The sequence below is a fragment of the Talpa occidentalis genome, unplaced genomic scaffold, assembly GCF_014898055.3.
Source record: "Talpa occidentalis isolate TD23 unplaced genomic scaffold, MPIMG_talOcc4v2.1 talOcc4.7, whole genome shotgun sequence".
Classification (NCBI taxonomy): domain Eukaryota; kingdom Metazoa; phylum Chordata; class Mammalia; order Eulipotyphla; family Talpidae; genus Talpa; species Talpa occidentalis.
In genome coordinates this window covers 131014570-131037445 of record NW_023605083.1, presented here as the reverse complement: position 1 = coordinate 131037445, position 22876 = coordinate 131014570, and the positions used below count along the sequence as shown (strand labels likewise).

The following is a 22876-nucleotide window of genomic DNA, read 5'->3' as shown; positions in this document are numbered from 1 at the left end:
AGAGCCCAGAGCGAGGGAAAGCGACGCCCGCGCGCGGACATGGGCCGCCAGCCCCGGCGCCGCGCGGAGCCCGCCGAGGGGGCCGCGCCATCGCGCCTGCGGGGCGCTCGCGCCCGTGGGGACCGAGGTAGGCGACGCCCCGCTTCTGGCCGGGCGGCCCCCTGCGCCCTGCGAGGCCTGGGTGGGCTGGGCTTGGGGGAGGGGGTGGAGAGGCTTGGGCAAGCCTCCTGGGGGGCACCGGGGCGCGCAGAAAGGCGGGGGGCCCTCTTCTCCGCGCCGGGCGCTGCGCCCCGCCAGGGCGGCCGGGCTGGACCCCGACTCGTGCGGGCGGCTCGGGTGCCCGGGGCCGGGGCCGCGCACAGGGCTTGGCGGGGAGCGACCGTGCCCAGCCCCGGCGCAGCCGAGATCCACTGGGTTTCCTCTCCCCGGGGGGATCTGCCGGGCTGGCCCGCGGCGCTGCCGGGGGTGCGGCTGGGGCTGGGGTGCCATGGAGGGGCCGGCTTGAAAGGCCCACCCCGCGCCCGGGAATGGGGTGTGTGTCGTGGGCAGCCGCGCAGCCATCGGGGCGCCGGCCGCGGCTCCGGGAGGGGGGCGTGTGCGCAGAGTTCCCGGGACCCAGCACCGGGTTACCCGCCGGGGGTGGCCGGGCCGGGCCCCCTCGCGCTGGCCTCGTCCACACGCCGCAGCGCCGTGTCACAGGCCGGGGAGAAAAGAGGGAAGGAGCCGCCTGGAAGGGAATGGCCGAGGGAACAAATACTCCACCCCTCCCGGGCTAACCCTTCCCTCTCCGCCGGGCTCCCGCCCGCCGCCTCCTCCAGGGCCCGCGCCCGAGGCCGAGGCGGGAGCGACCCGGCGCCTCCCGGGGGTGGGGCCCCGCCGAGCCGCCGGCCCTTTTGGAGCCTGCGAGGGGCCGGCCCGGGACCGGGAGCCGGTGCGCCCGGGGCGCAGCGCTCGGGGCGGAACCGCGCTCGGGGAGCGGCTGGTTAATTATTTAATCGCCGGCTGGGGCCGCGGAGCCGGGATCCGCGCTCTGGCACCGCCCCCCTCCTGGAGCGCCCCCCGCCGGGTCTCCCCAACTGCCCCCCGCCCGCGGCGTGCGCCCCCCGGGAGCGGCCGGGGAGTGGCCGGCGGGGGAGCTGGGCGGGAAGCGAGGGGGGCTGCAGGGCCGAGGCGAGGGGGGCGCCTCGCGGGGAAGCCCGAGCCCGGCGAGTGTGTCTCAGGGGTCGGGGGGAGGGGTGCGCCCTGCTAACTCGAACCAGATTCGAGTGTTTCCCGCTGAGACGCAGCAGCCCAGGCCCTGGAAGTTTTCTTTTTCTCCCCGGGAGAGCGGCGGGGAAACACGATGCTCTGCCCTGCTCTGGGCCCCGCTGGCCACCCGGCCCCGCGCGGGGCTCTCGGGGCGCAGCCGCTGAATGGGGGAAGGGCCCTGAGGGTCCCCGAGCTGGGACGCCGCCTGCACCCCTCGAGAGGGGCTGGGTGGCCGAGGGAGACGCCCTGGTCCTCGCCCCCAGCTGCCATCTGGACCCCAGAAATAGTCCCCCCTCCCGCCGGCGGCAACAATGCGGGGCTCGGGGCTCGGGCACCCGAGGGCAGGGGCCTGCAATGCAACTTCTGTGCACTGTCTGGGTTTCTAATAACTCCCCACCGCCTCCGCCCCCTTTCTGAGGCCTGGGTGGAGGAGGGGACCACCAGCAGGATAGACTGAATTTTAAGAGAACAAAGAACAGGGCACAAAGGAAGAGGGAAGCTGAACCCTGGATTTCCTCCGGGCCGCGGGGAGTGTGCTGGACAAGGGCCGGCCCAGCCAAGGGTCGAGGTGGCCCCAGAGCCCCCAAAGCATCTGGAGACATCCACCTGGGACCCGGGCGCGCCTTCCTGGTGGGGTAGCCAGGAGCCTGCTGCAAGTGTGGGGGAGCCACGTGCGTTTCAGTTTCATCAGCTGCCCATGTGACCCATTGGAGCGGTTTATCTCCCTGGAACTTGGACTTTGCCCCTCCAGTCCTGGAGGACAGCTGCTCCTTCCCACAGAGGGGTTGTGACCCCAAGTGGTCTCCTGGTCTTCCTGGGAACCCCGGTGTCACAGTGAGCTGGCTCTCTAGAGGTGCTGTTTGGGGTGAGTCTCAGCCCCTCTGCAGTCTCCCTGAGTTCCTGGGCACCCCCTCCTTGATGACTGGGCTCATGTGGAGCCTCAGTGACTCAGACTTCCGCTGGGAGCATTCCTTCCATTTTCTGGGGTTCCCTCCTTTTTTTCCTTTCCTGATCCCTCGTCTTTCCCCTCTCATTTCTCTTAGACCCCACCCCACCCCCCCACGCTCATGCCAGCATCCCAGGTGAGTGTCTCGCCCATTCTGTCCTGCACCCCCTGACAACTGACAGACCAGCCCTCCCAGGTCTGGAGACCAGGGAGCACCCCCCCCCCGCCCCCTGCAGCTGAGGTCTCACCTACAAAAGGGGGGCAATGGGAATGGTTGACCTAGGAGAGGCATCTTCTGATCCTTCTTTCCCAGGGAACCGTCCCAGAAGGAAGGGCCTTGGGTTGGATTCCACCCTCCACCTTTGGATTTCGAGATTGATTTCTGTGGCCGGGACAGGCCCGGCCCAGGTGTGGCAGGCAGGCAGGCAGGCCAGGCGAGGGGTTCGATATCGCGGCCCTGCCCCTGCTTTGGATTGGTGGGAGAGGAAGGGTCAGAGGCCACAGCATCCGGATGATCACTCTGGGCTGGACTGTTCCAGGCCCCCAGGAGTTTGTCCTCCGCTAGGGGGAGGGAGGAGTCTGTCCCTTGGAGGAGCACTATCTGGGTTGATGCCAGAGATAAGACTGGTGGGAGGGGGGAGGGAGAGGGGTTGTGCAATCTTGCCCTGGAAACTGCGAGCTGACCCAGCTCTCCTGACCTGTGCGCTAGAGGCTCTTCCTTGACCTTGGGAAAAAGAACCCAACTCCTGGGTCCTCTCCAGCCAGCTCAGGCTAGTGCTTCTGGGGTGCTCCGGGGAGATAGGCCCTTGCCAGCCCCCTCTGGCTAGGGAACTGGATGGTCTGGGGGACTCATGTGTGACCGGCAGGCCCCTCTGGGCTTCCAGTGGCTCCAGAAGTTGTTGAGCTGTTCCATTCCCACAGTCCCATTCCCTGAAGCACCACTTTAAAATATGCCCCTTTCGGAGCCTTGGGCTTCCTTCCAGCTAATGCACATCAGAGTCTCCCCTAGGCACTGCCAGCTGGAAGCTCGGGGCTCCATGCCAGACTGGCAGCGCTGGCATCCAGAGCCCTCCAGGAACAGGGGCACGGCTAAGCTCCTTACCTCCCCAACTGAGGAGGGGTCTGCCTTTTGGGGCCCAAGTGCTGACAGTGCGGGGTGTGTCCACAAATGAGGCCTGTACTTCTTATTCAGCCTGTAAGAAACTGCTCTGCACCCCTGGCGTTTCCCCTCCATTCCTGCACCCCCTGTTTGGAGGGCAGTGCCTGGGCAAGTAAGATCCCTTGGGTGTGTTCTCAAGGATGGCATCGCCTTCCCTGGCCTGGGGTACGTCACCAGGGCAGCCTCTCACTTCCCAGAGAGGCCTCGTCCCCGTGTAGTTCTTCCTGCCAGTGAACTTGGTCTGCCCACCCCAGCTTCAGATGCCCGGGGTGACAGTGAAGCCAGGCTCTGTGTCTGGCCTCTGTTCCCCCACACCTCCCTCTCCCCTTGAGGTTCCATTCAGTGCCACCCTCCTTTCCTTAGAAAGTGCACCTTGGTCCCGAGGGGCCTCCACAGGACACGGGGACCCTCTCCTGTCCCCCGTGGCATTTAAGACTCCATCAAATGGGAGGCACGGTGAGGCACGAGAGGACTGGCAACCTCCTGGGGGCTGGCAATGCACTTTTGTCTGGTGAGATTCTGCTTAAGGTCCAAAGGACCAGGCTGGGGAGCAGGACATTCAGATCATGTTGAGTTTTTGTGCATATTTCTTGCTGGTAGCACCGAGTCCCCCAAAGTCTTGAGTCCCCTAACCCTCATGCTAGGGAGAGACAGGAGGCATTTCTCTATTCTCCATCGCCACCTGGTCCACCCCGTCCATTGCTCACTGAAATCAGAAAGAGCTAAGGCTCTTTCTGGGCCCCTCTCAGGTAAAGAAGGGAGGTTACAGGTAAAGAAGGGAGGAGGTACAGGTAAAGGGGAGGTCAGCAGGGGAAGGAGGCCTTATCTCCAGCTGCTGGATCCGTCCCCCATGGGTAGAGATGGCAGGTGGAGGGCTCGATCTAGATCTGGGCTTCAAAAGCTGGGAGGGCCCTGCACCAGTTATCTTGGGGGGACTCCCACAGAATTTGAAAGGGGTCAGCCTGGAGCCTTTAAGATTAGGTATTTTGGGGAACATTGGAAATGTGTACCCCAAGTCAATAATGTGTTCTCTTTGAACTCAGGGGAGTGACTGTGGCCACCGTCACTAGATGACAGAATCCTCTACCTCTCGGCCCTCCCAGGGCTCACCTCTGCCCGTGGTTGAGCTGCATGCTTTACATATTAGTGTTAATGTCTTTAATCCGCTAAGCAAATGAGGAAACTGAGGCACAAGTAACTTGCCCAGAGTGGCCTGGCCAGGTTGCATGTGGGATCCTGTTCAGGATCCATGTCTCCAGCCTCCCGCAGCCTCCGACAGATGGAAAACTTGCCAGCCTGCTCTGGAGTAAGTCCAGATCCCCCGGCCCCCTTGGGAGACCCCGGAGTGTCCTTATGCTCCCCACTCCTCAGCTGAGCACTCTGCTCAGGAGAAAGGAAGTGAAACCAAATGCCACCTGGCAGATCTGATTTCAAGCCCAGCCGCTTCCTTCTGAGGCCCTGGGCTGGAAGGAGGAGCGTGGGGCCTCCCCATGAGGACCCTGCCCTGCACTGGCTGGGATATGGGGGACTAGACCCCCAGCCCACCTCCCCTGTGGTGAGAGCTGGTGGCTTGTGTCTCTTGGGAGTGGGGGGGCACAGGTGTCCAGGAAGAGCCTTGTAAACAAAGTTGCCTAATGTCCTTGAGTCGGTGGCGCCTCGTCTTCCTGGCTCCCTGGCTCTACGTCACTTCCTGTGGCTCTCAGGCCATGGCTCATGCCTTTCTCTTCCCTGTCCAGGTTGTTCTAACCCCCAGGTGGCCAAGGAGCTTGCTCCTTCCTTTTCCTGCCGCCTCCCTTCCCCTGGCCCTCCTCACTGGACTCTGGGGTTAGGAGGGAGGTGGAAGCAGGACAAAGATGAAGGGGCTGAGTGGAGTGACCCTTTTCAGCCCAGGAGGAGCTGGGCTTCCAAATAGGTGGATCTCCTGGGGCAGGGGGCTCGGATCTGTACCCCCAGGATTATCCTGGGAGTGCTGGGGACTAGGGTTCCCAAATCAGGGAGATTTGAGGCTGTGGTTCTACGTGTCTTGCCAGTCATGTGTTATAACCGTCTGATTTGAGAGGCCTGGTCCCCAGTCCAGAGCACTGACCGCGATGCCTTCTGGGGAAGGGAAAGTCCAAGCTTTGGTCATCAGACTCATTCTCAGCTCTGTGAATCATTTAACTCTAAGATTCAGTTTTTTATCAGCAAGATAAAGAAGATGATAATAAATCTATGGGATTTCTGAGGAAAATGCCTGAGATAGTCTTCGAATGCTAGGATATTACTTGTTTGCCAAAAAAAAAAAAATTGATTAGATGAAAACATGTAGCTTGGTGCAGAGTAAAAACTCATTGGATGTGAATTTCCCTTCTATTCCCCGCTGCCACCCTCCCCATGGTCCGGGAGGGCACACCCACCTGAGGCTGGGGCAGGCCTAAGATGTCATTCCCAGAGTGGGTTCCTCAGCACACCATCTTGAACGCTGTTGGAACCCACACTGAGAGATGTTATTCCACAGCTCTCTTGATTTCATACATGTCACCGTTCAAGCCAGACTGGACAGCCTCTTCTATACTTTCCAGCAGTGAAAAGGTAGATCATCCACGTTCTAGTGTTTTCTGACAACTCTGAATTGTTGGCATTTTCCCATAAACGGTATGCCTGTAAATCCCTTTTTTTTAAGATTTACTTTATTTATTTATGCATACAAAAGCTGGGGTGTAGGCCAGAGATAGGGGGTGGGGTGGATGAGAGGATTCACCAGAGACAGAGTGGGGAGCAGAACAGGCAGATCAACTGAAATCCACTGCTGAGGGGAGCAGCGGGCGAGACAGGAGAGGTCTGCTGTGCCATGTGGGTCACCTCCCTGGCAGGGATCGAACTCTTTTTTTTTTTTTTAAAGATTTCTTTATTTATGCATACAAGAACTGGGGTACAGGCCAGAGGTGTTGGGGGTGAGATGATTCTCGCTTCAGTGGCTGCCAATAGCTTCATAGTGCTGAAACTTAACCCCTTGCACCACGAGAGAGGTCCTATGCCTGTAAATTCTTTAAAAATAATTGAGTGTATCTGTGTGACTCCAATGACAAGCATCCTGATGAGTGGAAACATCTAGAATAACAGTCAATAAGAATATAATGCCAGGGGCCTCCCCGGTGGCGCAGCGGTTGAGCGCTGGGTTGCGAAACTGCGCGCGGCCTCTGCGGCGCCGGTTCGATCCCCGGCTGCTCCCCGGCCACCAGAGGAGGGTCCCACATGGCGCGCAGACCTCTCCTGCCGCCCGCTGCTCCCCTCAGCAGTGTACTTCGGTCCTTCTGCCTGCTCTGCTCCCTGCTCTGGCTCTGGTGAATTCTCTCGCCCTCCCGCGCTTCTGACTGTACCCAGTGCATGTATAAACAAAACAAACAAACAAACCAGCAAACAAATAAATAAAGCATGCCTCTATAAAAAATAAAAAAAAAAAAAAAAAAAAAAAGAATATAATGCCAGGGTGGGGGTGGGGATAAAAAGAATATAAAACTAACCCATAGTAAACGTGCAAGAAATGTGTGTAAGACTTGGAGGAAGAAAACCCATAAAGTTGAAAGGGGAAATGTCTGAAGACTTGAATAAATGGATATAATGACTTGATGTTGTGAGAGTCCATCTTCCCAAATTGATGTATTTTCTTTCAATCCCAGTATGATTCAATCGGTATTTCTAAAGTCCATCTGGCAGACTACATTAGAAAAGCCAAGAATATTTTAGAAAAAATGTACAAGTAGCAAGCACTCTCACCCTGCTAGACACTCAAAACATATTTTAAGAGTGACGGCGTAGGGCCTCCCTGGTGGCGCAAGGGCCTAAGCACCGCACTATGATGCTATCCGCAGTCTCTGCAGCATGAGTTCTATCCCCGGCCAGGGAGCTACCCACATGGTGCGGCAGACCTCTCCTGTCTCTCCCGCTGCTTCCCTCAGCAGTATATTTCGTCAGTCTGCCTGTTCTGTTCCCTGTTCTGTCTCTGGTGAATCCCCTCACCCCCTACATCTCTGGCTTGGACCCCAGCTCTTGTATGCATAAATAAATCTTTAAAAAAAAAAAAAAAGAGTGATGGTGTAGACCTGGTTTAGGATAAATACAGAGCCGTGAGCAGAATAGGAAGTCTGGAGATAGACCTGTGGTTGGGGTATGACTGTATATAAAGAATTTAGTATCAGATAAAGGTCGCATTTGATGCTTTACTCATATTTTATAACAACTCTGTAAGGAATCAGTAACATTATTATATCTTATTTCCTATTTTAAATGACCCACAATTTTATAAACCACAGGCAACTCTAAGTTGGTATATTTCTTGCTAGTATTTCTTCTTGAGGTTGGTTTTTATACATTACCTGGTAGTTTTAGAAGTGAATATTTTCATACACTTTGGAGTAAGGCTTTATGGTGTAAAGCCAGACACTATGACACAGATTTGGCCATGTAAAAAATAATAACTGCTCTTTGGAAAAGGAACAACACAATTACCTCGATGTAATGCTGTCTGATGAGTTTGCACAAATATTTGCAAAGTATTATGGCCAACATTTTCAAGAGGTTTAACATTTGTAAAAGCCAAAACCCATAAAAGATGAAGTCCCCACCCCTAGAAAAATAGGCAAAAGGTTTCAACAAGCTATTCACAAGAGAACGGATACAGATGCTTATATGTTTTTTTAATGCTCTCCCTCTTGAGTAAACAAAGAAATGCAAATTTCTGAGGGTGGTTATTGTATGATTATATTCAATTCAGCCAAAGAAAATCCGAGGACAGGTGTTGGGCCTATGTTGATAGGACTGCAACTTGGTAAAACCTGGAGGACAAGTTAATAGTAAAAACCAAAAGCAACGTAATTCACAAAAATGTATCCCCCGGAAATGGCTGGGGACTTAGGCAGACTGGAAGGATATTTGTTTCAGAGTTCCAGTAAGGCTGAAACAACATCGCATGCATTGGTGTCCCTCTGGGTGTGAAATTTAGGATATCAAAACATAACCTAAAAGAATGTAGTATTACTTATTAACTATTTTATAGTGATAATATTAACTATATTTTCATCCAAATGTGAACAATCCTTGGCTTTCTTGGCCCACCTATAAGGGCAAGTGTGGCTTAGATAATAAAGGGGGAAAATGTCTAAGTCAGTGATATTCAGAAGTGTCAGTCAAATCCCCTACGAAGTTGACATTTTTAATAATTACATTGAAAAAAGCAGACATAGGTGAATTGATGTTTTATTGAACCCAGTCCATCCTTCATATTATGACTCAAACACATATATAAACATTAATGAACAAGTTTCCATCCTTTTGTACTTTCTTTGCAATCCAGTGAGTGTGCAATTGCCTTCAGCATGGCTCCACCGGGACCCACACCCCCATCAGGCTGGCGCCCCCTATTGGGCAGTGTGGGTGTCAAATCATTGGCGAGCCCTGGAGTGCAGCAGAAAGTGGAAGTGGCTGTGAGGGGCCTGTGTGGACTATTTATTTCCTCCCTGTGTCGTTCACCCCACAGTCCAACTCTGACAAGAGCCTGGTGTTCGGATTACCTGGGATAGGTACACCCTCCACCCCAGCCCTCTTGCCTCCGCCTCCCCAGCCACGATGCCTGGGGAATGTGCTTCCCGTGGCTTGCAACTGTGCAAAGCACGCAGTGAAACTGGCTGGGCCTTGTTCACTTTCCCTTCCAGGAAGAGCCGACCAAAGCCGAGGATGTTTATCTCCAGGAAATGGCATTAGCCTGGGCGGCGCTGGGCCAACAAGGATGGAGCAAGTGCAGGGGACCCGGCTGGGAGGTTAGGAGAGAGGGTGGGTCAGTTGGAGCTGCCGAGGAACACAAGGAGCCGGGAGCAGGACAGGCATGGGAACATTTGTGGCAGGGTCTTGTGCTGTGCTGGCTCCTAAATAGGCCCTGGCAACCCAGCTGCTGTTTTAGGGCAGCCCTTCCAGGGAGTCAGAACTTTGGGAGGCCCAGCAGGGCAGGAAGCAGGAATGAGCCCCTGGGTGGGGGTCAGCTCCCTGGAACCATCTCAGGGAGCTGATCTCTAATGGGTGAGTCAATCAAGTGAGTTTGATCCCAAGGATCTTAGTTAAGCAGACCCCCCCCCCCCCAACGTGTATACCCCCCCACATGCATATTCTTGGCCATGGACATCGAATAGGCCTGGGGTATCACCTCCATCAGAAAGTGTTCAAGGTCTGCCAGAAAAGGGCTCAAATCACCATTGAGTAGCTGGGAGAGTGAGGGAGCCTCAGTTTCCCCTTCTGTAAAATGGGGCCACTCATGACTATGTCCTTACAGGGCAAGAGGCCGGAGGTCATCCGCAGTGTAGGGCCTGGCAGGCAGCAGATGCCCAGTTCGTGGGAAACTTGAAGGTGTTGCTGCCTCTGCACGTGACTGCAGCAGTTGCTGGGGCCCTGGGGTGCTGATTGTCCTGGCACTACCCCCCTCCTCCTCCACCGTCTTTTGGCTTTCTCTGCCCCCTGGCAGCTGTCAGAGTTGCCGAGCTGGGGCTGTAGAAACAACAGAACCTTCCCCGCCCAGGAGATCTCAGGTAGGATCCCACTTTGGGCTCCCCTGCCCTGTGGGAGCCCAGCCCTACCTTGGGCTCATGTCCCTGGAAACTGGCCAGTGGCGGGGGAGGGGGCGGGATGATGTTATCTCTCATCTGCTCGCTGGAGGCTCCAGCATCAGGAAGCAGCTTTGAGAAGGAGCACTTTGGGGGCGTCCTAATCTCTTTCCCCTGACACTTGTACATGGCTCACTGTCTCCTCCCCAATAACTTAGAATAAAAGGAGGCCCCAAGAAACGGTGTCCAGCATGGGCAGGTTGAGGGAGGGCGAAGCCGAGCCTCAAGGGGAGATGTGTCCTTTAGATTCTGGCCTGGATCAGCCCTTCCCAGCCCCCACCCAGTGCCTTGAGCTCCGAGAACCAGATTGTTCTTAGCTGGTTTTGAAATTAAAGTCTTTTCCTCAAGCCTTTGATGCTTTGGGATTTTATTATTATTATTATTATTATTATTATTATTAAAACAGAATCACCACATTAAAGGAAACTTTTTTCGGAGCCTGTGCACTTTTTTTTCAGAGCCTGCCATGGCTCCTGGATTTCTCTGCGTGCCCCTCTAGTCTCGCTTTGCCAATGCACATTTGTGCCATGCGATCGCTCTGTGTCAACAAGTCTAAATCCAGCCTGTTTTTCTCGATGCCTTTGGTAAACAGTTTTCTGACGTGTAGCCCGGTCTTCCTAGCCCTCTCCTTTTGTGCCGGCGTGATGATCCACAGAGCTGGTGCGCCTCATTTTCTTAGCCACTTCCTTATCATTGGGCATTCGGTTGTTTCCAGTCTTTTCTGTCAACAGCGAAGCTTGATGGGTATCTGTGCATGTGGCTGGCTGACTTTGGGAGAGTTCTGAGGGTGCCCTCTCAGTGAGGAGGGTGTCCAGTCAGACCCTTTAAGGCCATAGCTGAAGAAGCTTTGCATCAACGGGACCTCCTGGGATCATGTGGACTCTTGGCCCAGGGCTTAGAGGCTCTCCCCGCCTGGCGGCACTGGGCCCTCTGCTTATTCCAGCTCCTCAGTTCTGTGTTACCTGGAGAAGAGCTTCCTATTGGGGGTCAGGGGCCTTGGGCATGTGCCATGCCATCTCCCCCCACCTGAGACTCTCAGCGATACTTCTGGGGTACCCTCCCTCTCCCCTCTGTCTTGGTGATCTCTACAGTTGCAGGCAATGCTGATGCTTAGTGGGGATCATGTGTGTGGCATTGGGGGTGCTATAATATGGCACCCCAACTGTATTTTAGCAAGAAAAACCACTGAGATGAAAAGAAAACACTGGAAACTTTGTAAAAAGAAGGAAAATGAAAATGCACTGTCATGTGTTAGTAGATGCATGAAATGATAGTAGGCAGGTACTTAAGCTGAGCATAGGTGTGTGCCCGTATGTGTGTAGGTCTGCATGTGCTTGTACACACACAAACTACAGGCTCGTGTTCCTTCTACGCCGCAGGCTCTCAATGAAGGGAGAGCCCCAGTGTGGGGAGAAACCATGATCAGCCCCTGACCCAGGCAGTTCCCTTAATATGGTCTCAGGCTCTGGAAGCTCCTGCACACTCAGGTCACGTGAGATACTTGACACGAATACAGAAGTGGTGCAAGAGTTCAAGTTCCCATCCATTCCACTGTGGTCGTCCAGGCCCAGGTGAATGTAAGACTGGGTTGCTAATCCTCCTGGGCAGTCGGCACACTTTTAAATCCGAGGGCTCCTGGCAGTAGTGAGTGAAGGAACTAAAAGATCCCAGTAGTACTCAAGTCAGCTAAAATTGCAGCCCCCACGGAAGATTCTGGAGCATATAACAATGTAGAAAGCCGCCACAGTGCTTGCTCATTCACTTAGCTGCCCGTCAACCCTGTTTGGAAGAAAAGTCTTCAGAGGTCACTGGGCCTGCTTATCTTTGCAGGGTAAGGCTGGTGCTGTTCCAGAAAGTACTGGATCTTTCTCTAGGGACAAAAGTCTCTAACCTTCCAGAGAGGCGTGACTGCGTTGCTCTGTGTTTCTTGCACAACCCCTCCTCCCTGTGTTGTCCCAGCTGACAGACCTGTGGAACAGAATGCCACCCCCAGTTTGGCAAAGCTCAGTTCTACTGCCTGGTGGAATGTTGGCCGCTGTCCCGGGAGAAAGGCCCGTCTCCCCAGGTGGGACTCCTGAACAGATGCCTGGAGCTTGAAGAGGGTCTCCTTGGATTCTGCACTTTCTCTCCTACCCGATTTGGACCCACAGCTGCTCCTGGGGTCTCTGTGTCCCAAGCGAGCCCTGAATATGCCCCTCTGTCCATCTCCTTGGCTGCCCCCACCTCCTGGCCCCCACCCTCTGCAGCCCCCAGACTGAATACCTGCTTCTCATTTCCTTCCTCCTTGCCCCCGGGGCCCAGCCTGAGGCGCACAGGTGCATCAAGGACTCTGTGCCACTGTGGAACCCAGGTTCCTCGTTCACCCAGGGCTCCCTCCACACTCCCACCCATCTCGCAGGGAGGCTCTGGGTGACCTGGCTCTGGGCACTGGCTTTCATTCTATTCCTCAACCGCCTCTGAGCCCTGGCATGTGCTGCACCCTCTGCTAGAATGTTCTGGATGGGCTGGATCCTTCTCTCATCATGCAGTTCGGAGCTGGCAGAGCCCTTTCCTCGGGAGCTTCTTCAGCCCCCGTAACTCCCACACTGGCTCGCGTCGCCCGGCGGACTCGGGGACTAGGAGAGAGGGTTTTACCTGCCTGTTTACAGCCCCTTGCCTGCCCTTCACTCTCTCTCCCAGGCGCCTGGGAAGGCAGGGACTTGTCCACCCTGTTATTTTCACTGGTCTGTCTCCAGGGCCCGGGAGTGTGGGAAAATTGGTGGGTGTGCAGTGAGTGAGTGAGTGGAGGGCAGAGGGGGCTGCAGGGAGGAGCAGAGGGAACAAAGCCCCTTGTAGACAATCCAAGCCACAGGCAGATGCCCATGGGCCAGAAGCCCTCCCTGGGCTGGTCTGGATGCTTGGCTGGCACCCCCAGGGGAAGAGCAGTGGAGTGGGTGCCCCACCCCGTGGTGGGTGCTGAAGCATGCGTTCGCCATGTCCTGGTCAGCTGGGGGTCAGCTGCGAAGTGGGAACCTGCAGGCTGCCCCAGGGGACTCAGGCCTGACCTGTGCCCAGGTCCGGTCCAGCATTCGGAGTGTGTTTCAGCTCCTGTGCGCCTGGGAACTGCTGGGCTGCCTTGGGTGATGCCGTCCATGCCACATGCTCGGAAGGGCGACGAGAATGGAGGGTCATCTCCATCCTGCCAGGCTAGAGCTGAGCCCAGGGTGTGGTTAGTGTAAACCCACCGCAGTTCTCCTGCCTCAAAGGAATGCTCAGTGGTCACTGGGGCCAAGGGCAGAGGAAGCTGGTTTCACCAGAGGCTGGGAGGGTCAGGGAGAGCTGAGTTGCTGCTCCAATTTCCTTCGCTCTGCCAGGAGAGTGGGAAGTGGCTTCCGGGGTGGGGTGGGGTGGGGTGGGGGTGTCCAGCCCAGGGCAGGCTGAGGGGAGTGGCCGAAGTCTATTTTAGTCAACTTCTGCAGCGCTGAGTCACGGTGCTTAGCAACACCCCGTCCCAAAGCCCTATAGCTCCCTGGCATGAGCCCCTTCCGGTGGCACACAGGGCGCCCCACCTGCCCCCAGACTGACCCAGGCCACCTGCTCATGCTTAAGCTCCTGGTTCCATTGCCTCTCCCCCAAACTGTTCTCTGTTGGACACTCAGGGTGACTTGACATCACTCAAGTCACCCTGTGAATGACCTCTTGTTTGTCTGTCTAGTCTGAGCGCTAAGACCCCCGAGATCCAGAGGCTCCCCCAGCCCCCCAGGACCTCTTGTGAGGCAGGGTGACCTGTGGGTGACTCCACCCGGACCCCGGCTCTCTGGGGACTTCTGCCTGCCAGATGTGGAATGAATCACAAAGCCTCGTTCCGACGCCCAGGGAGCAAGGCCACAGGCAGCAGATGGCCGGGCCCCTCTCTGTCTTCTCTGGCTGTGGGCCCACGCGGGATGCGGGGGGTCCGGGGCCGGCCAAGGGCGGGTGTGTGGGAAAGCGGCAGTTCTGCGCTTAGGTTTCAGCTGCGTCCCCACTGTCCCTCTAGCACCCTGTGTGGATGTGCTGGAGGGGGGCCAGGGGCTGGTGGGGACCCACCTCCCCTGGCCACAGTGTCCAGGACCCCACGTCCCTGAGCGTGGCCGCAGGACTCTGCACCATCTCTGCCGCGTCCTGGGCAGCCAGGCCTGTGGTTTCACGTCTCTGCTCACAAGCACTTAAGATGAGGGAAACCACGTGCGTGGATTGCTTGCTGGGGCTGGGGATTCCTGCCGTTACCTTGAAACCCTTACGTAACCAGAGGTTCCCACAGTTCTGGACCTTGACGTCCCTCCCTGCCACCCTTCTTTCTTTCACTTACCTGGCGCATGGCACCCGCTTTATTTTCACACGTGTCCTTACCCCAGGGCACTGCTGGCACATCTGGGGACATTTGGGTTGCCCCAACAGGGGAGGGGTGCTGCTGGCATCCAGTTGGCAAAGCCAGTGATGCTACCCGGTGCCCCACCCTGCACAGGACGGCCCAGCACCAGGAGTGACCCGGCTCACATGTCCATGGCCTGGGAATCTCTTCCTGAGGGGGAGCTGGGGCCCATTTTCTCTGGACTCCTGGCCAGCGGCAGGGAGGGCTACCCCACTGGTGAAGGTAGCTGACCAGTGATGCCACCCCCAAAGGCTTCAGGCCCGGCTCTGTCCTTGGGGGCATAAACCTGGACGAGCACTGTGCTCCTGCCAGCCTGTTTTCTCGAGTCCACCAGGGTAGCCCCTTCTGTCCTGACTCCTTGAGATCCTGGGCCCCGTGGTCGAGCCAGGAGGGGTGTGTGGGCAGCCGGGAATCAGGGCCCTTTTCTTTTTTGTCTCCTACCCCGCAGCAGCGGAAGCCTGAGGTGCGCTCTCCGGCACCGAGAGTTCACTTGAACCTGACTTCTTTCTGTGCCCAGCATGGCCCTGCCACTCCACCTTCCCTTTCTGTTCTCTTAGCCAAAGGGAATCCCCGGCAAGGTTGGCCTGGCACTCCTTGGCCGGCCTGGAGGATCACAGGTGGCAGCTCCCCGCTGGAGCAGCCGGGAGGGGAGGGCCCTCGGAACCTACTTTTTACAGGTCTAATTTAAGGGTCCGCAAACCACGGCCCACAGGCCAAATCTGGCCCATGGCTTGTTTGTATCAATAAAGTCTCGCTGGTGCATGGCCACACCCGTTGGTTTACTTAGAGTTTACTGTCGCTTTCTCACTTCCTAGACAGCTGCGCAGCCGCCACAGAGACGGCGTCTTTGTCCACAAAGCTGAAAGTCTTTGCTCTCTCTGGCCCTTTATGGAACACATTTGCCCAGTCCCTGAATTGGGAGGTCATTGTCTATTGTTTAGAGAATAGATCCCAGGGCAAGGAGGGCGGGAGGGAGGGTTCAGGTTAGGGTTGGGGGAGCAAACTTTCCTAAGGGTCTGGTGAAGAGGAGAGTGAGGAGGGTGACTGACCGCAGCTGGTCATCTAAGGCCTTCCAGGAAGTTCCTTGTTGGCTGGAGTGACCAGAGGTTTGGCTGCCTGGGCGGGGGCCTTGCTGGTGGGGGAGCCCTCAGACTGACCTCTGGACGAGGGATTCCAGGACACTGAGAGGACAAGCTGGGAGCCTTGGAGCTGTGCCCTTGGCTGAGCTGAAGCCGCCGCCAGTGGGCTGGAAGTCAGAGAGGGAGACCTCGGGTGGGGGGCAGGAGGCCGTGTTGGACTTTCAGCACGTGTTTGAAGACCCGTGGGCCATGAGCAGCTAGATGGGACTCATCAGGGGGCAGGCCCTTTGGAACCCTCTGGAAGCTCCTAGTCCGGTGGGGAGACCATGGTTCAGCCAGCAGGTGATGTGACCCGTGCCTCCGGGGAGAGGGCACAGACAAAGTGTGGGGGTGGGGAGGTGGCAGGGATGACTCACCCTGGCCAAGGACTTGTGTCCAGCCCTGGAGCCCAGGAGACAGAAGCTTGGACAGGGCCAGAGTACACGGACAGGGGAGCAGCGAGCCCCGGCATGAGGAGGCAGGCGCCGGTTGCTGGATCAGGGTTTTCAACTCATGAGCACAGGATGACTTTTGTTTTAACTAAAAGGTGAAGGATGGACTGGAGGCAAGAGGGGGGACATTGGACTTCTGTCTGGGGTTAGCGTCAGGCCTCAGCAGGGGCTGAGGTGGAAATAGGTGGTGAAACCAGTGGCTGATCTTTGCCACGGGAGAGAGCTTTGCAGTGAGGCTGCCCTTGGGACTGTGCTGTTAGCAGGAGGGAGGGAGGCACGGGCTCCGGGTGACCCAGCACCGCCCCTGCCGCCATTCTTTGTTAAACCCCACGCTCCTCTCTCCCCACCCTGCTCAGTCCTAACCACCTGCTTAGCACTGGGAGCAGATCCCTCTAACTGCTTGTTTGGTTTCAACACTGAACTTCATCTTGACCTTGCTACGAGCTGCCTGGGTAGAACCTCAAGTTTGCAGACGGCCTGGCCCAAGCTCCACTGGGCTCCCCCTCTGCTGGTTTTTGGTTCTGGTTAATCACCCCCGGGGCCTGCGGGCTCTCGGAGAGGAGTCCTGGGTCACTTAGGGCCTAGTCTCTGCTTCCCTCCACTGCTAACAGCTAAAGAAACTAAGAGAGAGTCCCTGTCTTGGTGTCTGGGAAGCAGAGACTGCATCCTCCTCAGCCACGAGCGAGGGACCCGGGTGGTGGCGCAGGCCGGTCCTCATTTATGGGACAGCCAAGGAGGACAGAAGGCTGGGGACTGGTTCTGTGGGTCCTGGCAGCCCCACCCCAATTCTGATTCAGAGTGCCAGCTGGGCTGCCCACATTGGGGTGCAGGCAGTGCCTGTGGGGCCTGGCCGGTCCTCTCCCTCCTGAACACCGTGACTCAAGTTGAGGTGTCCCCGCGCGTGTCCGGGATTGAGGTCAGACAGCAGGACGTGTCTGACTGTCCCCCAAATCACAGCCCAGGCTCTCGCTGTGGAAGCCGTGCACCTTGAGAAACATCATTTGCTTTTCCTCACAAGTTTCAGGGAGAATGTCTGGGCCACTTGAACCAGATCAGCAAAAGTTACTCCCCTAACCTGAATATCTGTGGATGGAGAAATAGGCAGGTTATGAAATTGATGACTGGCTGCTTTCACGTTATTTTGCTGTGTTGTTTTTTTTTTTTAAAGATTTATTTATGCATACCAGAGCTGGGGTGCAGGCCAGTGGTGTGAGGGGTGAGAGGATTCACCAGAGACAGAGTGGGGAGCAGAGCAGGTGGATCTGCTGAAATCTACTGCTGAGGGGAGCAGCAGGGAGACAGGAGAGGTCTGCTGTGCCATGTGGGTCGGCTCCCTGGCTCCCTGATCGAACTCGCTGCAGTGGCTGCCGATAGCTTCACAGTGCTGAGACTTAACCCCTTCCGCCACCAAGGAGGCCCCTCTTTTGCTGTGGTTTAAATGACGGCCCCTGGGCAGAGTGGCTCTGTGCTGGCTGACCCTTTGCTGCTCTTCTCTTACAGACCTGTGATCTGCTGGTTATCACCCCGTCTACCTGCCGGGCATCCGATTTGACCCCCCAACCTGCCAGCTGCCCCGGGGGGACCCACCCCCACCCCTCCTGTCAGACAAGATGCCGATCCTCAAGCAGCTGGTGTCCAGCTCAGTGCCCTCCAAGCGCCGCTCCCGAGTGGACCTCACGGCGGAGATGATCAGCGCCCCACTGGGGGACTTCCGCCACACCATGCACGTGGGCCGGGGCGGCGACGCCTTTGGGGACACCTCCTTCCTCAACAGCAAGGCTGGCGAGCTGGACGGCGAGTCCCTGGAAGAGCAGCCGTCCTCCTCCACTTCCTCCTCCAAACGCAGCCTCCTGTCCCGCAAGTTCCGGGGCAGCAAGAGGTCACAGTCGGTGACCAGGGGCGACCGGGAGCAGAGGGACATGCTGGGCTCCCTGCGGGACTCGGCCCTGTTCGTCAAGAACGCCATGTCCCTGCCCCAGCTCAACGAGAAGGAGGCCTCCGAGAAGGGCTCCAGCCCGCTGCCCAAGAGCCTGTCGTCCAGCCCCGTGAAGAAGGCCGACGGGGGTGCCGAGGACGAGGGCGTGGGCGAGGCGGTGCCCCGGCGAAACGGGGCCACCAGCCCCCACTCCCCGGACCCCCTCCTGGACGAGCAGGCCTTCGGGGACCTGACGGATCTGCCCGTCGTGCCCAAGGCCGGCTACGGGCTAAAGCACGCTGAGTCCATCATGTCCTTCCACATCGACCTGGGGCCCTCCATGCTGGGCGACGTCCTGAGCATCATGGACAAGGAGGAGTGGGAGCCCGAGGAAGAGGAGGAGGCTGGCGGTTTCCATGGAGACGAGGACCCCGTGGGCAGTCTGGGCCAGAGGCCCCCTGCAGCATCGGTCCCTCCCCTAGCCAGGCAGGAAGGCAGGGCGGGCCCGGACCTGGCCCCGCTGTCCTCCCAGGCCCTGCAGGACGAGGGGTGGGCGGCGGCAGCCCCCAGCCCCAGCTCGGCCCGCAGTGTGGGCAGCCACACCACGCGGGATAGCAGCTCCCTCTCCAGCTGCACCTCAGGGGTGCTGGAGGAGCGCAGCCCTGCCTTCCGGGGGCCGGACAGAGCCCGGGCCGCTCTCCCCAGGCAGCCCGACAAGGAGTTCTCCTTCATGGACGAAGAGGAAGAGGATGAAATTCGAGTGTGAGGCCCACGGGAGAGGCCGCCCCACGCTCTTGGCGTCATCTCCCCGGCTCAGCCCATCACCCCCTCCACCTCCCGCACAGCAGGGGCAGCCAAGAGCCCGGTGGGCCACAGACCCTGGACCTCACGCAGGAGGGGCGTGGGCCAAGCTGGAGGGCCTCGGAGGACTTGGGGAGCGGGCAGGGGTGCCAGAGGGGTGTCTGACCTCACGGCACACCCAGACGTCCCCGAGCTCTGTAATGGGGCGGTGTTCTCACAGCAGGAACCCGTTTTCCCCTTCCGGGCCCATTTTCTCCACCCTGACCTCACGTGGTGACCAGATGCCAACCTGAGTTCCTGCCCCGTGCAGCAGTAGCAGGTCAGCCCCGGGGGGCAGAGCTGGAGAAAGGGCTTGCCACAGCCCCGCCATGCCTGGGCCCCACACCAGCAGCCCGGAGCCCTTGGAATAAACCAGGCTGCATATCTGCACGCTCAACGCCACCCCTTTGGGGGAGAGAAGCCCACGGGAAACTGATGGTCCTGCGCGGCCTGCGTTTTCCAGAAGGGGCGCTTCCAGGGCACGGCTAGGAATAGGAGCAGGCCTGGGCGCAAGCTCGGCCCGGGGGCTGTTTGTTCTCACCAGTTGTGTATAGATCCTTCTAGAGCAGTGTCGGGGACAGCGTTAGTAAGGCCGCTGCCAGAAGGAGAGGGAACCGTTTTAGGAAACCTTAATACTAAGTCTCCTCTTGAGGATTCACAGTGAATACTTAGCACACTTCAGGCGGAGGAGGTCCCAGCTCAACGTTAGCTAGTGCTTCCACATTTTATTTAGACCCATATGGGGTGTCTGTGTGCGTTTGTCTGCCCACCCCCCTCGCCACCCACCCCAGTTCTTAACAGCTGGAGGTGGCCATTGTAGAAATTTCTGGGAAATTATTTTTTAACAAATAATATATCATTCTGGGAGGGGCGGGGGAGGGGAGTGAAAGCTCTTTCTTTGACCCAGTGTTTCCTCCCTCCCCGTTCTGCTACTTCCCCTTCCTTTCTCAGGCCTCTGCCTCCTTGAACCACCTCCCCCACTTTTGAGGCCAGGCCCCCAGGGCATAGAGGTTGCCAGACTTAGCAACAAAACAACCAGAATGCCAGTGAAATTAGAATTTCAGGTATCCAGAGGGTAATTTTTGTGTGTGAGTACTCCCTGCTATATTTGGAACATATTTATGCTGAAAAGAAATTTGTCTTTCTGAAATTCAGATTTCTCTCTGTCCTAGGGGGTTGAGTAGAAGCTTGGGTGTGAGCTCCAGGGCTGCAGATTTTTCTGTCCTGGGAACGACTAACCTACCCCTCCCTCCCTGGGTAGCCAGCAGGGGGCAGCTCCAGCCCAGCCCAGCCCAGCCTGGTGGGCACAGCTGCTGCAGCCCCCCCATCCTTTGCTGGATCCTGACGGAGACCCTGACTTAGCTCCTGATCACAGTGCCCTGTGGTGCTCCAGTTCCAGTAGCTTCCAGTAGCCTAGCCCCCATGACGGGGGAGGACGAGGAGGGGCGGGGCAGCCCCATCTGCTGCCCCTGAAACCCATCCAGACAGTGGCCAGTCCCAGATTCTAAACTGTATATTTTTTTCAAGATATTGTTAAAAAGTCAAGGAACCATTAAAAAATGCTGTAGCACACCTCTGCTTTGGGGGAGTGTTTTTTTAGGATGGGGGTAAGTGTGAGGGTACAGACTGGGAACCCTGGGGTTACTATCCTACCCCTTGGCCCTTGGGGTCCAGAGACAGCTTCTCTCTGTCCCTTTGGGGCCCTCCTCTCTCCTGCCCCGGCAAGGACAAGGCCTCCTGCCCGTCTGCCTGGGTAGGCCCTGGGGGCTCTAGGACCTTGGCCACCTAATGGCTGCTTATCAACGGGGAGGGGAGCCCTGTATTTAGTCACCCAGCTGCTGGAGCCTGTTCTCATCCGCACAGTGGGACTCCTGCTGCTCCTCCAGGGCTGGGTGCAGACTGGCTCCCAAAGTGGTCATCAAGAAGAGGGAGACTTTCCCCAAGCCCCCAGGGCCAGCAGAGCTGGCGCCACCAGAACGTGACAGGCCAGAAAGGGCACCTCCCTGCTCCCTTTTTTTGTCCTGCAGCCTCAGCTTCCAGGCTGTGTTCTTCCCCCACCCCCCATGGTCCACCGAGGTAGCCACATGGCTGGACACCCACCCGACCACCTTCTCCAAAGGCATCAGAACTGGTGATTCCAAACCCTCCTTCCTCACCATCACCAGTTACCTCAAAGCTTTATTAGCACATGGGAAAATGAGATCAGGGTTTGGGACCCTCCCCCAGCTGGCCCAGCTCCAGCCTCCCCACCCCCACTTCCCCTCCATGGGCACCTCCAAGAGACAAAATCTCACCAGCCTGCCCCCCACCTCTGTACCATGGGGTCGGGTTCCTGGAATCCTTGCCCATCTCCCTGAGCCCCTACAGAGAAGCGTGGGCCTGTCCACTTCTCTTCCTGAGAAGCAATGAGCCACATAATCAAAATGTCATCCAGGTCTCCGCCCCATGAGACTCAGGAGGGGTGTGTCTGGGGCTGAATTATGAGCAGGCGGTGGGGGAGCCCTGGAGGAACAGGTCAGAAAGACAGACTGGGGCACACAGCCCAGCAGGGGCTGGGCCCCTAGGAGCTGCATTCTGGCTGGATAGGAGAGAAGGTGCTGGCCAGCGAGGCCCAGCAGATGCAGGGCACCTGAGTGGGCTGTGCCTCCCAGTCTCAGCATAAACCACCACCCCAGCAGCCACAACTACTAACTGGTATTCCAGCGGGTCCGGGACTCTTCTTTTTTTAAAAAAGATTTATTTATTTGTGCATGCAAGAACTGGGGTACAGGCCAGAGGTGTGGGGGGTGAGAGGATTCACCAAAGACAGAGTGGGGCACAGAACAGGCAAATTGACTGAAATCCACTGCTGAGGGGAGCAGCGGGGAGACAGGAGAGGTCCGCTGCGCCATGTGGTTACCTCCTGGCCAGGGATCGAACTCGTGCTGCAGTGCTGCCGGTAGCGGGACAGCGCTGTCCCTGCGCCACCAGGGAGGCCCCTGGTCCAGGACTCTTGATGGAAAAACACCAGCCATTGAGGAGCAACAAGGAGCCTGTGGGGAGACCTGGCTGGACCCACAGCGTCAGGTGAATGGACCTGCTGGTCCATAATGGGATAACTGGACAGGGTGAGCTGAGCCGGGCTGGCACCGACCTTGGTTTGCTGTGTGACCTTGCCCCACTTAAGTCTCCATTCTGGGCAGCGTCAGTGTTTCCAGCCTCAGAATCAGGCACCAGCTCACTTTCCCCAGGAGCTGCATTTGCGGTGAGGTCCTCTGCCGGATTCATACACAGACAGACGCCAGCCCCCTGGGCGGCTTGGGCTTGGGGGGTTCTATACTCTTTCCCTTTTGGTCTCAGGCTCACCTGAGAAACCTAGGGTCTCACCTTTAGTCACCCCCGAGGGCCCTTCTACTCTGAGAGCCCACAGCTAGAGCCAGAAACTACTGCTGGGTGACAGATTATTTTAAGTCAGATCGCCACTAACATTTCCAAACATGGTGGGACCCCAAAGCTGCCCACCCCAGATGGACAGGATTCACAGCCCAAAGACGGGTCAGCACCAGCCCGCCCAGGGCCAGCCTCCATCAGGTGTCTCCCCGCCTCCTGCGTCCCATGGGGGGCTCAGCTTACATCTCTCAGGCACTGCGAGACCTGCACTGTCCTGACAAGGGCTGTGTGTAGCTGTCGGGGCTGCTGCCTGCCAGGGGCTGTTCTCGGTACCAGTCTCGTCTAATTCTCCTAAGAATCCTGAGGTTGGTGCTGTTCATGTCGCCCCCATTTTACAGATGAGGACATGGAGACAACTCAAAGATGTGGGAGTTGGCTCAGCCCTGCAGAGCTAAGAAATGCAGGGGCCGGCACAGATGCAGGCTCATGCTCCAGAGCCCATCCTCATGACCACTGTCCCCACCAGAAGGTTTGCACGTGGGGAGAAGGACTGGCCCAGTGGGGCAGTGACCGGCTGGGTGAGCAGCCCAGAGAGAGGCCTGCCCACAGCCGGGGCCGGTGCAAGGGAGTGGGGGGAGGGCTGGGGTGCTGCCTCCAGGAGAGGCACCCACAGCTCCAGGCCCCTGGCAGCAGCTGCTGCTGATTCACAACACCCAACGGGCCCACCAGGTGGTGCAAAGTTCAAGTACGTGGGGTGAGCAAGCCCCGCCCATCACTGGTCCGCCAAGCTGGCCTCTGCTGAGCCCTGGC

At 57.6% G+C, this 22876-nt stretch overlaps 1 protein-coding gene across 1 annotated transcript; it reads left to right on the top strand.

Annotated features, from left to right (window-relative positions):
* The first annotated feature begins 83 nt into the window (after positions 1–83).
* CDC42EP4 (CDC42 effector protein 4) lies at positions 84–22658 on the top strand. The gene is made up of 2 exons (XM_037492711.2): positions 84–127; positions 17443–22658. Exon 2 carries the CDS (start codon positions 17553–17555, stop codon positions 18621–18623), a length of 1071 nt encoding a protein of 356 aa, XP_037348608.1. The 5' UTR covers positions 84–127; positions 17443–17552; the 3' UTR covers positions 18624–22658.
* The last annotated feature ends 218 nt before the right edge of the window (positions 22659–22876 follow it).